Source organism: Cimex lectularius, unplaced genomic scaffold, assembly GCF_000648675.2.
Source record: "Cimex lectularius strain Harlan isolate CLEC.00 unplaced genomic scaffold, Clec_2.1 scaffold169, whole genome shotgun sequence".
NCBI lineage: Eukaryota > Metazoa > Arthropoda > Insecta > Hemiptera > Cimicidae > Cimex > Cimex lectularius.
In genome coordinates, this window is record NW_019392751.1 from 484,546 (window position 1) to 499,221 (window position 14,676).

Here is a 14,676-nt window from a genome sequence, read left to right on the forward strand (position 1 = left end):
TAGTGCATTTTAATTTTTTTCTAACATTACGTCTATTTCCTGATTTTCAAAATATTCAGCAAATAAACTAGAGAAATTTGGAAAAACCTAGATTTTAAGTTCCAAAAGGATTGTTTTTTCCCAATTTTTTAAACTTATTTTTGTATTTGTTTGTTTTTTATAGTAAATAATTAATTCATAGCACACATTAAACGGATTTTTAAAAATAGAAATGAAGCAGCGGTAACAAAGAAATTTCCCGTCAAAAATTGGCTTTGGCCCCCTTACAAAATCCCACCGGTGCGTGCGATTTGTTTAAATCAAGCATGTCTTTCAAATTTAACTTTAAAATTTAAAAATGGAAATATTTAAACGAGAAATGAAGAATTTTTATTTTTTAAAGAGAGAAAATTATTAAACTATGTGGAAAATACCTTGCTCGTGTAGCCTTTTAACTCGACAATATGATAAGTGTTGCAATATGTAAAAAGCTGCTAAATGGTTAAAATATCAAAACAATTGTTAAATAGATTGTTATAGTCTCCCCCTCACCCACAAACAAATATTTAAAAAAAATATGGATATTATAACGAAAGAAGATATGCGCGAAGGGGCAGAAAGCGAGTTCGATCTCATCTAAAGACAAACAGTCAAGAAGAGGCGAATTAATTGAAGAAGGTTTCCGTTTTTAATTCTTTCGCGGTTACTTTTCCGAGTCAAAATTATTGAGAGTAATCGGTTAAGGCTCCGTGGTCCTCGGGGGCACATCCTCCTTGGCCCCGCAAAAAATGCTGCCGTCGTCAAACGCGCGTTCAACGCCGGTACCAAGTTGGGCGAGTCCGATATGGTTCGATGCAGGCCGAAACACCAGAAAATGTACTTTAAGGATTTCATAAAGAACTATGAATGCAAATTGGAGAGAAACACTGGGGCGAAAGTGGGATCTAAGGACAAAGAATGCGGTAGGTGGGCGCGTAAGTACTATTTTTCTTTTATAGATTACGTGCATTCTTGGACAGCTTAGATCTAATAATAGTCGGGGTGGACAAATTTAAAATTTCTCTTCATCTTTTTCCTATTTAATAAAGGATAAAAAAAAGTGTAGAAAATAATTTTTATTCTTGAATTCAGAAGAAGACTTCTAATTCTTTATCTGTCATTCTGTGAATGTATTTCCCCATGTTCTACCTCTCTTAGGCCGACTTGGCATAAGTTTCCTAGCAAAGCCACAGAATTTTTATCAGCTGATTTTTAATAATAACGTTAATATACCGTGAAAAATACATTTATTCAAATTAAACTTGTACATGTACTACATATATAAAGTTGAGTTGAATGACATCCATCAATCATTTAAATAAACAGCCTTGTCAGTTTTGCAATTTTATCATCTCTCAATTGCATATATTTACATGGTTTGCTTGCCAGGCGGCATTTCGCCTTCTTCAGTGGTGGCTATACTTTTCAGACGTTTTTGTCTCTGGTGAACCAAGGCTGGCTACTGACCTTAGGGAAGATAGAATTATACCATTTTCCAGTGCTTGAAGATATGTATTTATTCTGCCACGCGTCAATTGATTTTTTTAAAAATAATGGATTGCATCGTAATGGGATATTTTAAACTCTTTCTATTACTGGTTTTTTGTAATGTTTTTCGTCGTTCGTGGATTCAATATGAAAATTTCAAAATGAAAAATAGTCACTGACGCCACAGACATGCACCAGCTTAGAAAAACTGATTCACACTCAGCGTGCCAATGTTACAGACATGTACAAGCACAGTTTAAATATAATAATACTAGCCATTGCGGGCGGGTTTCTGCACGAACACGTTCCGTTCAATTCCTGTAAAAGCAAATACTCATATAGATAATATATGCAAATATATATGAATGGTACTTTAGGCGTTGACACGGCACTCATCACTGTAAGGTAAAGGTCCCGGGTTTGAATCCAGAGGCCCTGTGTTCGAACCCGCCACACTAACATATGGGCTTTTTTCAAACACCGGCACCACAGGGGTTGACATGTTCTCTTTTTGTGCGAATCCCCGAGAAAAAACTAAACAGCTAATCGGTACTTGGGGTAAATCACTATGGAATAGATAAATGAATAAAGCACAACCAGGTCTCTCTCTAACTCGGGCTAATACAAGTACTACAATTACATTTTATTTAACTTTTTTGCATTGTAGAATTATTATATACAAGAATATACGTAATCTCTTCTAGTAATCTCTCTAGAAAGAAAGTAACACAATTGGGTCACTTCTCGTCAGTTGGAGCTAGAAAGATAATTGTATGAAACTAGTGCCTAATAAATATTATAACGTGTTATATATTTATAATACTACAAAAAAAATATCCCACCCCTATATCAGATTAATCGAAGGACATGTAGTCCCATTTGCCTCTCACATCGGTGAGAGATTCTTGCTAATGCTGGATAACGCTAGGCCTCATAAAGCACCTATGTTGAAGACTACCTGAATAAGTTTGGAATTGAATGCTTGGTTCGAATAGCTCGAAGTCCAGATTTGAACCCATCCCGAGGGTTGGAATCCCGTTCGTGACACTAATTTTTCATCTCTACCAAAAAAACCTATATAAAAAGAATAATTAATTGGGTGTAACACCCAACACTGTGTAATAGTGATTTGCTGTTTTCATAATTTATTGAAGTCGGGAGGAGCGGTCAAGAATGAGATTAGAGAGTTTGAAAAACACCTGTTTAATTTTTTTGACTAAGCAGGTCATCTTCACGGCATAAAGTTGTTCTGCTATTCTTGTGCCATTTTCACATAAAACCGATATGACACCTTAAGAAAAGCACCACACTTTATGCCCTGTAGATGACCCGAATAGTGGTTGAAACGTCGGCAAAAAAAATTAAAAAGGTGTTTTTCTAAACTACCTCTTTCTTGACCACTCCTCACGACTTCAACAAATTATAATTACAGTAATCCCTTAACACTCGCTGTTTTGACATTTGCAGTGTTCATTATTCACGTATGAAAAAATGAGGAAAGTTTTGATATTTGCGGAAGTATTTCTATATATTTTTTTTATTAGCGAAACAAAACCATTTTATTTTCGAATCGAAAATAATACTTTAAAAATGGATTGGAGGCTTTAATTGATCCTCAGAAAATTTTGCCTTCTCTCAACATCAACATGCTGTTCCTTCTTTCTTCTCAGTTTGTTTCTCGTCGAAGTTGTGTCGGAAAATGCCTCCACTTCCAAAACGGAAAAACCTTTCTGACCCTTGATGAAGGAATAAAAATTTTGGACATGATACATCCAAAGCTTTTCTTCAAATCAACTCAGGGAAATTTTAACCTTGAGGGACCAACGTAATAAAAAAGCAATGGATTTCCACCCATCTTTAAATCGAAGTTTTAAGTTAGGGATGTCGAGGCCGCTTCAAATCATTATGTGGAAATTCTTAAAGAAATTAATTATTCGGCTAAAGAGCGTACAATTAATAGCTTTTTTCCCCTTGCACATCAAAAAATACAAACAATGAACTAACATGTTCAAACACTGTTACGTCTGTTCTATTACGTTTATTTTAAATAAACTGTGAATAAACCTACATAAATTAAAATTTAAGGGCGGTGCGCTAAGTTTGTCCATCAGTGTATTAGAAAGACTTCGTTTGATAAAGAGAGCCACACGCACCACACACACACACACACACACACACACACACACACACACACACACACACACACACACACACACCCAACGTGCCGGAAAATAGTGTTGCGAGTACCCGTTTGTCGTAGTTGTTTTAGGCGTTATTAGATGGCGGTGGCGTCGACAAACGTCGAACCCGTTCTGGCTCTACGTCGGACAGGATTTGACTGTGTGTATGTCCGCAAGTCGGCAGTGGGTTATTTATCGCAGTTTGAGAACCGAGTTCAAGTTTTAAGTTTGTTTACCTGGGCCGAGCTTTTCGCCGTCGCTCTTCAAACGACTCCGGATCGCTCGAAAGCCGACGAAAAAGGACCGCCCCGCCGCCAGAGACGAGCTTCGCCTCCGTTTCCATACAAAAACAATTCGCACCCCTGGAAGTAGATGAAGGTAAGCCCGACTCCCGGACGAAAACGACCGTTTATTTGGACGCCGTGACGTCCCGTCGGACCTGCTGCTCACCGGCCGGCAGAATTATAACAGGAGGAAAAGCGGTTTGCCCTTCGGTCGAAACGCTCAACGGGCCTAATCCTTCTTATTATGGTCGTGCCGGAGGATAGACCTTCTTTACACAAAGTTCTTCCATTATCTCGGGAACTGAGGCGGTCCGACCGGTTTTTCCAACTCCGTCTTCCATCCTAAAACTTAAAAACTTAATTTTTTTCTATACTCCTTCAAAAGTTTAAATTTTATAAAATTGTAAAAAAAATTCACTGGTGCCAATGTGAATCGTTAAAGTTAGCGCCTTTTTTTTATATTGATGTGTAGTTGATCTATGACAATCACTTCATCTTTTTAGAAAAGTTGGATCCTAATCTCAGTTTATTGTTTTCAACGTTCCAGAGTTCACGCTTAAAGCTCATCATTAGCTTGTAGGATTTACAACCACGTCACTTAGTTCGTTCAGGATATCCCAATAATCCCGATTATTTCCAATAGAACTCACATATACAACCATATTTATATAGGTCTAACGTCCCCTTACAATAATTCTAATAAATACAATTTTTTTATGAAAAGGACAGTGGTACCAACTTTGTTTCCAAAACCGATTCTCCCCCACAAATATATGATGTCAAATTTGGCTGGAAGTTTACAGTGAGATTTTTCATACCCATGAATACTTGCTGGAAAGTATTTCTCATTTGTTTGTATTCATTGGATTTAAAATAATTCAGGCTAATTGTTTATATTTTGATTCCAATATCATCTGGACTATTGTTGATAGTCAAAACACTTCCGTTGAGATTGTCAGTATTCATTTTGGTGTGCGAGGGTTGAACATATCACTAGTGTTGGTCTTCCTGGTCATTTTATTCTTTAGGATGTAGAAATGTGTTTTAGCTTCTTCAACCTCCTGGTTCTAAGGAACCGTTGAATGTATTTGACAATAACTAATATTGATTGTTTAGTTGATTTCACACGACTTTAACTTTGTTATGGCAATGCTGGAAATTGGACGTGGCACATTCTCGACCATTCGCATTTATCGAATTTGAATTTCCTACTCACTCATTTATTTTCCAGCATGTTGTGTGGTTAGATAATGTTACCAAAAAATGACACCCAAATTTTTTTTTGGTTAATCATGTTATTAAACATTTCTTTGTAGGTTGAGGCTGACTGTCTTGGTCAGTTTATCCTAACTCTTTGTTTTGATGCAAGACTGCATTTGGACATCTAATGTCAAATATTTGTATAGAAATGCTGAATATATTGTTTATTTGCATCAAGCTAATATTAGACCAAGCATTATATGCTTTAGAAATTTTCTATTACTCTTATCTAGTGAATTAGTGAATTTACAGTGATTCCATTTGTTTATCAACCATAATTTATTTAAAAATTAAAAATCAATTTAAATAATCGCTTTAGTTAACTAGGACCAAATAAAAACAAATATTAATTTATTATGTTTTGGACAGTGCTCCCAATAAAATTGTTGGTCTTATTTATTTATTTTTTACTTTTTTATGAGGGTATTTCAATTATGAGATTATTTGAACCCTCAGAGTGGCGTTGTTTTTTGAAAAAAAAAGGCTATGTGTATATGAGGTTGAAATGCTGGATTCAAATCCTGGACCTTTACCTTACAATGATGAGTCGCTGTGACATCGCCTTAACCGTTGTGGCCATTATGCCCCTAATGATCTTATTCTTATTGTACTGTTCAGTATTCAGCCATTTTAACACTTACATTTGTGCAAATGGTGACTTTATGTTGGTAGATTTAACATATGGATAACATCAAAGCGTTGGCTAGGCAATGTGTAGCTCCTGGGCCAAAATCTACGTGGGAGTATCTTATGCAGAGAAAGGTTCAGTTTCACATAATAGAAGCTTGTCATGCCTTGGTTCCTTAGGGCATGTAGTCATGCTGCTAGATTTAAGAATGGTTCTTGCATACAGTGGTGAGTTCATGGGTTCTGTGTTCCGCTTTTTAGAGGACGTGTTTTTTTTTTATATTGTTTATAGATCTGTTGTGTTTTGTAGTTCTGTGTTTTGTCTGAGTACATGTATTTATTAGTGTAAGTGGTGAGTGATGGTGAAATATAGTGTTACCATTATTCTTTCAATGTGTGTGTTTGGTACTTATGAAAGTTCTTCAACCTTAATTTAGATTAGCTTGTTACTATTGTGTGTAGTTCAATGGAGGGATATCGAGTACTAACCAGAATGGGTTCAATGTATTTATATGAGCGATTGTACTATAAATGATAATTTCTGAGGCTACATTTCCATTGTTGAAATGGCTAACTGTCGAAAGCCTCTCGAGCCCTACTCTGCTGGTTGGGAAGCGATATCTAGGAATCTGGCTCGAGGGGGATCCTATGACCCAGCTGCATAACGGGGTGGATGAGAGACATATAGATGAGCAAACATAAAGTGGCACACATTTTAAATTTATTTTAAATTTTTATTTATTTATTTATTTATTTTTTTAATGGGGTTCACAACAGTAGAGGTCATATCAACCCTCGAGGTGATGGTGTTTTTTTTTTGGTTTTTTAAAAACCCATATGTAAATGTTATCTTATATATCTTACATTTGATGAGTGCCATGTTAGAGGAAGAATTCAAGGCTTTTGAAATACATTTTTCCCTAAAGGATTCTCTTATTTTACATTTTATAATATTAAATTAGAGAGTCATGTATACTTTCAAGAGTAGCTAACTCAGGATATGGTACGATCTGGGTATAAAATTGTTTTATATGTGTAATTTAAATTTAACTGAAGAGTATAAACATATGGTAAACTAAGGTGATTTCCAAGTAAATTAGATATACAGGATGATAATGTGGATACCTGTGTGAAAGTTTGAATCAGATTTTTGAAAATTGAAAAATACTTTTTAATGTCTTATCCATTATTAACTAAAAGAGATATAGTGTTATTTAAATACTTTTTGATAAAATAGGGATTTCTGATTACTAGCGTCCAGTGAAATTTGCAATTTCTTCATTTCCTTTGATTACCATAACATTAAGAGAAAGAGCTGGTACAAATTACCATTTAAAATGTTTAATTCTTGACTGTTGTGTCCAGGCAATTGAATCAACTTCACTGAGGTAAATAATGTTAATTCATTCCCAGACAAACAAACAAACATTCACCCTTTTAACAATATGACAAATGACCTTGATTATGTACAAAAACATTTTTTTCTTTGACTAGTAAATAATGACTCATATAGTAATAAATAATTGGCAATTAGATGATTGATGATTTTTGAACCAATTTCTATATTTGATTAAAAAAATATTGTTAATACTTTAAAATAATCATGTATTGGCTTACAACAATGTAATTAAATTTAAAAGTGTTTAAATTAATTTCAATAAAAAAGTAATAATATGTACAAGCACCATTGTCTTGCTGATTGTGTTTGTTTTAAAAGTTAATGACACCTCCTTAGGAATATAACTTTTTTTATGTAGGAATTTTCAAGTCAACTGATTCCTATTTATGTTGTATTGGGAGTGTTTTCTGTACTGTAGAAAAAATATAATTTTATTTATTATATCAACACTTTCCATAAATATGTCACATATTTGTCTTCTAATTGGCTTGTTAATATGAAATTTACATTCGGGGACTGCGGTAGCTGAGTTATTAGTATGATAGGCTGACGGCTTGTAGACCATGTGGTCATAGGTTCGATTCCCACCATCACCCATGGCCCTTTATTATATATATCATCACATTCCTTGGCTAATTTGCAAGTTCATAAGGCCCTTAAAAAAAAAAATAATAATAATAAATAATAATACTAATAATAATAATACACTGTTGTTGGTATCGTACAAATGGTTGTTTATTTTTACAGTTTCAACAATGTCACGGATGCAAAAAAAAGAAGTGGAAAATGCTAATTCAAGAAGAAAGCATACCATCATGTCACCGGAGGAAGCTGGGTCTGGGAAAAAATCAGTATGGACGGAAATGGAGATAACAGGTATAATTTTATATTTTTGTATTGTACAATTAGCATGTATTATTTATATTTAAACTTTTATTAATTTATCTATTTGTTTAGGGAATATTCGTAATTTAAGTGCAAATATATGGGATTGGACACACCTCACTTGCCTTTATATGAATGACAATGCTCTGATAAGACTTCCTCCTGATATTGGCAAGCTGGTAAATCTCCGTGTCCTCGATCTTTCTTGTAACAAGTTAAGAAGTTTACCAGCTGAATTGGGAGAACTGATATATCTCAGGTAATGCATTCACTTTTCTGAGTTTTAAAATAATTATTTTACATTTGATTTTTATTGTATACGTGAAAGGTAAAACTGAATGTTTTAACTAATGATTTTATATAGTATGTGTTTGGTATATATAATTTTTACAGTGTTATTGCCCCTTCCCCCTCAGTAACTTTTAGTGTTTATTTGCATTTGGTGAGGGTTACCTACTGGGTTGAAACTGGTTTCAACAAAAAAGATGGAGAAAAGAGCCATTGTTCAGTTTATGACAAGGGAATCGGTACCAGCCATCTCAACCAGTTTTATTATCCCCATGTTTGCTAAATGTCAATGACCTAAATCATTAACTGGTTCAAATATTGTGTTGCTGAAAGTGGCGAAAATTATTTGTTTCTTAAATAAAAACTACCAACTAACTGCCAACTTGTTAGCCTATAGAACTGAGTTTTACTTAGATGGCCAAAACTAATTCTTGGTTTGTTGTATTTTTTGCTTCAAGGCGTATGACTATATTTATTCTATACTGTATTATTAGACAGCAATGTTTTATTTGGATACATTATTTTAAAGGTAGTATTTCGCCAATTTTTAATAATAATTTTTTTTATATTTCCTTATTTGACTGAAACACTTCAATGCTTAAAATTAAACTTGTCTCATTGATATAATAAGTAAAATAATTTATGCCACTATATTACATCTGCAATATTAGGATAAACCAGTTTGCATTTTAAATAAGAGGAGGAAACATTTTAGGCTCATTGTGTCATTTCATCATTTTTACTTTAAGGTTCCTTTTTTTCTTTTTCTTTTATATTTTTTAAGTGCTGTGGTCAAGGAAATGATCATGATATTTCCATTTTTTTTATCAATAAATATATTTTGTGAAATTACACTTGAAAGTCACATCAAATTGCTCATAGTGTATATTTGGAAATGATTGACAAAATTAATGATCAAAAAACGCGTTACCTCTTCTGGCCTCGCAGAGGGCCTTAACTTGAGCAAATAAGCTACTGGATTTCCTCTTTTGAAACAGAAACCCATTCCAACACAAGAACATTTTGAAGCTGTTCAAAGCTTGTTGGAGGTGGCAAATGATGTCTTCCCATCTTTTTGATATTTCCCATAAGTGTTCTATAGGATTCATGTCACAACGTGCCAGCACATATATTGTGTTAATCCCCATAAACTCCAAGTAATGGGTAATAATTTGAGGTACATGCAGTCGTGCATAGTCGTGCATTAACAGGAAGATGTCCCCAATAAATGGAACGAATGGGAACACAGCTGCCAGAAGAACTTGGTCAATGTATCTTAGAGTAGTCAAAGATCCATTCTGTGTGATAATCAGTTTGATACAGGCATGGACGTTGATTTGACCTCATTAATAACTGGCTGTCTTTGATAAAGCTGAGAGCAAGGCACTTGAAGCAAAGCATTCTTCATGTCTTCTTCATATATGGTCCTGGTCATCTGATTAGTACAAACCAAGTTGGCACTCGTCTGTGAAAAGAATAGCCTCATTGATCAAGACCGTGCGAGATGCAGATTTACAAATACCTTCCCTTCATTCGAGACTTAGGTGGCCCTAAACCACTGTAGAACATCGTACATGGTAGAGCATGGTAGACCTAGGATTTGGGCTATGTAATGGATGCTACATCCATGGTTGACTAAAGCATCTGCCCAGGTGTGATTTCGACTTAAAACCATAGTTTTAAGAAAAAAAATTAATAATTAAGTTTTATTCGTCATTTCATCAAGGAAAACAATTTAAAAAAACTAATTAACTCACTCTACAAGGTGGTTCTGGAAATGATGAAATTGAATGGATTTGCTTTATTTTTAATCTAAAGAGTGTAAAAAGATTTGTAACACTCTATAAAGATAAACCACGTGCTTTTAACACTTTAAATCAACTATTAATCTTTATACCTAGTTATTATGGAAAATAAACAAATAAATACAAGTGTCTGGTTTTTCTTTGAGTGTATATATAGATCATATATAAAATATTAATTCTGAATATAGGGTTATATTGACCAGTTTTATAGGTAATAGGTAAAAAGGAGGATGGTATATGCCTGGGCTTCCCAAACTTTTTAGCCAGTGGAGACCCCTTTCAACAGGACAAAATCCAGGGCAGAGCCCCTTTCATTCAAATATTTAAAAGTAGATACTTATACAGTAAATCAAAGTTTTATAAATTAGCCTGTCCATTCCTAATTAGGTGATATCACTATGAAAACAAACAGTTGATTATCATACTTAACTTTATATATATAATCCGGAACACAAAAGTCAAATTAGATAAAACGGAATCAATAGTTATTTAAAACTCGAACCAATTTCAGAAGTAATAACTTGAACATTATTAATTAATGAATTAATGGGAAGAGTGAGGTTGTTTTAGCCTGCACAATTTGGATATGTTAGTTGTAATTTTTGATAATTGGAGACGGATGTCGGGTTCATCATCTAGACAGCTTCGGTATCTAGTTATGTGGCTGTATAGATGGAAAATTCGGATTCGCAAGTTGTGGCAAATGAAAGAAGTTTTACTTTTTCAACAAGCAGTGGAAATTTTTTGTTTTCCTGTTGAAGTCAAAAATGGGGGTAAGTATCGGACTCGAAAGTAGATTACAAGATGAAGTCTGAAGTAATGTCGATCAAAATTTCTATTCACTTGAGGATAGACTAGTTGGGTTAGTCAAAACAGAAAACGGTTTGACCACCCCCATTCATGGTCTTCCAGCATTGCATCTCAAGCTGTTGAGAAGTAGTGCTCAAAGGATATCTCCAACTTCGAAGTTGTTCACATATTTCATCAATCAATATGCTGTCCACAAGCTCCAGTTTTTCTTATAAAAAAAAAAAAAAAAAAATCATTTAACACAGGATATTCCACCTCTTCCTTCTCAACAGATTAAACCTAAAACTAGATTTTTTCTTTTGAAGGGACTATCTTTGTCATGAGCATCGAAAGTTGTGATACTCTTTTCTTGAAAAGACAGACTCATCTCATTCCTTTAAATGGAAAACTTTGATAAATACATTGCCTTTTCTTATCTTGGAAAATTTTGGCCAATTTGACATTGTGGTCCATCAACATAAGACTTGAGAACGTAATTCCTGTAATCGATAGATAACCACCTCATTTCTGTATGGAGAAGCAAGGCATTTATATCATGAAGGCTTCCCATATCGCACATAGTATTGTGAAAAGTCTTGACTTAGATGACTCATCCAAAAGAAAGAGGCTGGCATTTGTTCAATTGCTAAAACATGGTGGAAAACACAATGACCGCTGCTAAAAATAAATAAAAAAATCGTTTTCAGTACTAATTGTTATTAGTGTTTTAATTTTATTAATTTATTCTACGTTTATTTTTGTAAATATTAATTTTTCTCTAAGTTCGCTATGTACCCCCTAGTTAAAGTTAGTGGACCACTGTTGGGAAGCCCCAGTCTGTTCAGAAGTAAATCATTTTATGCTTATATATCCTGTGATTCAGGAGGGCTTTGCGTCAGTAGAAATGTAAATTACTTATATATTACTGCTTTGACAACTGATGCATAATATAGAACTAATAATTTGCAAAGTTAAATCTACAGTATATTTTTCTTCTGCCAATGTAACATTATTTCTGAAGGAAAAATTATTTCCATTAGTTTTAGACCATCCTTTCATTGTCCATTGTTTTAGTTGGTTATTGTATGCTTTTGTTGTATACTGTTTTAAAACTGATCAATTATTACAAGTATGAACCTAAACATAACAGGTTTATTGTAATATTTTTAGGTTTATCATAATTAATGTTATTTTAAAAAAAAAGTAAATACATAAAAAGTAATAAAAAATAAAATAAAAAGAAACATTTATTATTGAAATTTTGAGGAAAAGAATGAACTATTTATTTTACTTCATTATAATCTTTAAAAAATCATTTTATATTTAGACACTAATGTACTTTTAATAATTTGTTAAAGTCGTGAGGAGCGGTCAAGAATGAAGTATTTTAGAAAAACAACTTTTTCATTTTTTTGCCGACGTTTCGACTTTTATTCGGGTCATCGTCAGGGCCTGGATGAATTACAAAATATATGTTGATTGGAAAATAGACAATATAGATGTAAATATAAATTTTGAACCCAGTATTTCAAACTCACATAAAGTGTGGTGCTATTCTTGTGATCTAATATTAGTTCTGTGTGAAATTGTGAAACGTGAATTTGTATTCTGCTGTTTTATATGGTTGTGACAGGGTGGAGGACGCGGTAAATCTGGGAAATTTACTTTGATTATAAGCGGTTTTATTTAACTTAATGGAATTCGAGAATGAGGATTTTCTGGATTGGATTTGTGATTCGGGATTTATTCAATATTGGAAGGGAAGTTAATTATTATGGACGATAACGAGGAAAGGGAAATATAAAAATAAAGTTTAACGGATTATTTGCTTTTTGATGTTGGCGTAGCTACGGCTGAGTTTGCATGCATCTGTTCTGTAATTAATGCTGTGTGTCCCTCTGTTAATATAAACCATTTCTAGAAAGTTGTGTTTGTATTTTTTTCCCTATTTAGTATGTGTATTTTGTGGAAATCAAAGTTGTGTTGTTTTTCAAAATGGTATGTGGCCACTAAAAAAAACAATACACACATGTACTTTTAATGGTCAAGTGAAACATTTTATGCCCTTTAATATTGCTTAGAGATGATTTATTTAAAAGGTAACTATATAAAAATTTACAGAAATTTGTTTGTTTCTATTTATCTTTGTTTGTCTATACAGACAGTGCTATGCTAAATTGTGTATGACATTGATAACGAACCAGTGAGAATAGGCAGACTTGGGGGGGAGGGTCGATCGGTTGATCAAATTCGGTGATTAAATAATTGGTTCGTCATAACGATTCTGAATCGTTTCGTCACAGACAACCGAACCATACTTTTCAATTTCTGTCCTCAACTGTATCTCCTCAGAAAACCTGGAAAAATAAAAAATTCAAGGACTGAACGTTGGTCAAACTCAAGTTGATTTCCGTCATTTAATAAGCAAACAATCAAAGTCATGTCACAATCAAAATAAAAGGTTATGCTACCCAAGTTTGAATGGTTTTTTATTTGGCCAACCTGCATGACCAACGTTGTTAAAATTAACCGATTTGCCTGGAACTGTTTAAGCACAGTTTTTATTTTTTAGCCTGCTTCTTAGGAAACTTCAGGTCCTTGGCGTCGCTCGATACTGTTACATAGAAGGTACGGTGAAAATTTGAAATCAGGAAGATTTAACACAAGCAACCTGTGGTGCTGCAATGATTTTAGTTAAATTCTAAAATTAAAGATGAACAAAATCGCCCATTCATGGTCTAGTATCTTCTTTTTCATTTATTTTGTGTTTATGGAAAACACACTTGGTGTTCTTGGAAAAAAAGTTAATGTTGCATAAAAAAGCATGTTGGGGATACTTCCAATAATCAGTCACCGTGTCAACGCTTTAGCCATTGCGGCGATTTCTTTGATTTTAATATTGTTTCGTAGGAAATTTATTACTTCTGAAATAAAAAAAGAAAATTATTACTGTTAATAATGATAAAAAATATTAATATTAAAATTAATTACTTTTGTTATTGTCAACCGGTTTTTGAAATAAACGAGTGGGTAGTTGGAATTAAGTCCTTCTGTGTAATAGGAATTAAGGAACTAATTAATTATGTGTGAACTGCTAAAGCGAATAAAAGTAGTTCTCATAATATAATAAAAATGCCCATACTAACGTTAAATTTTACTGCTTCCAAATTGTTAAAATTTTAAATCATATTGATACTATGCTAATAGCTGACTTAACAATATAAATGAATGTTGTATTTCTTAAGTTTCATTTCATTGTTTCAGAGAACTGTCATTGAACCATAATCATTTACGCGTGCTCCCTTACGAGCTTGGTAAACTTTTCCAACTTCAAGTCCTTGGATTGGCCGGCAACCCCCTGAGCAAGGAGTGTTTGAAGCTTTATCAGGAGCCGAACGGAACGAGCAAGCTGATAACGTACCTTCTTGACAGTTTACAAGGTAGGTGTTAAAATTGTATAAAAAGTATATGTTATTATTGTACAAAATAACAGTACAATTCAAAGGTTGCAAAATACTGGTGTTAAACTTGTTACAGTTTTTAATAAAATAAATTATTTTCGTAATCGCAAATATGTGTAGTGTTGCCTTTAATTTCAGAAAGAAACTTTTAATATTCGATGGTTTAATTAATAATAGTAGTAGACAAGGGGC

At 33.5% G+C, this 14,676-nt stretch overlaps 1 protein-coding gene across 5 annotated transcripts in view; it reads left to right on the forward strand.

The window, feature by feature from the left end:
- The first annotated feature begins 420 nt into the window (after positions 1-420).
- The window catches only part of LOC106672008 (CCR4-NOT transcription complex subunit 6), a 609,984-nt gene continuing 595,728 nt past the window's right edge, over positions 421-14,676 (forward strand). Inside the window, exons 1-4 of one of the 5 annotated variants that reach the window (XM_024227261.1) lie at positions 421-953; positions 8,004-8,132; positions 8,214-8,400; positions 14,288-14,463. In XM_024227261.1, the coding sequence (XP_024083029.1) occupies positions 824-953; positions 8,004-8,132; positions 8,214-8,400; positions 14,288-14,463 (622 nt within the window). In that variant the 5' untranslated portion in view covers positions 421-823. Of the gene's footprint in view, positions 954-3,836; positions 4,065-8,003; positions 8,133-8,213; positions 8,401-14,287; positions 14,464-14,676 lie in introns of those variants that run through there. The other 4 variants (XM_014403052.2, XM_024227262.1, XM_014403053.2 and 1 more) reach the window with 4 other exon arrangements.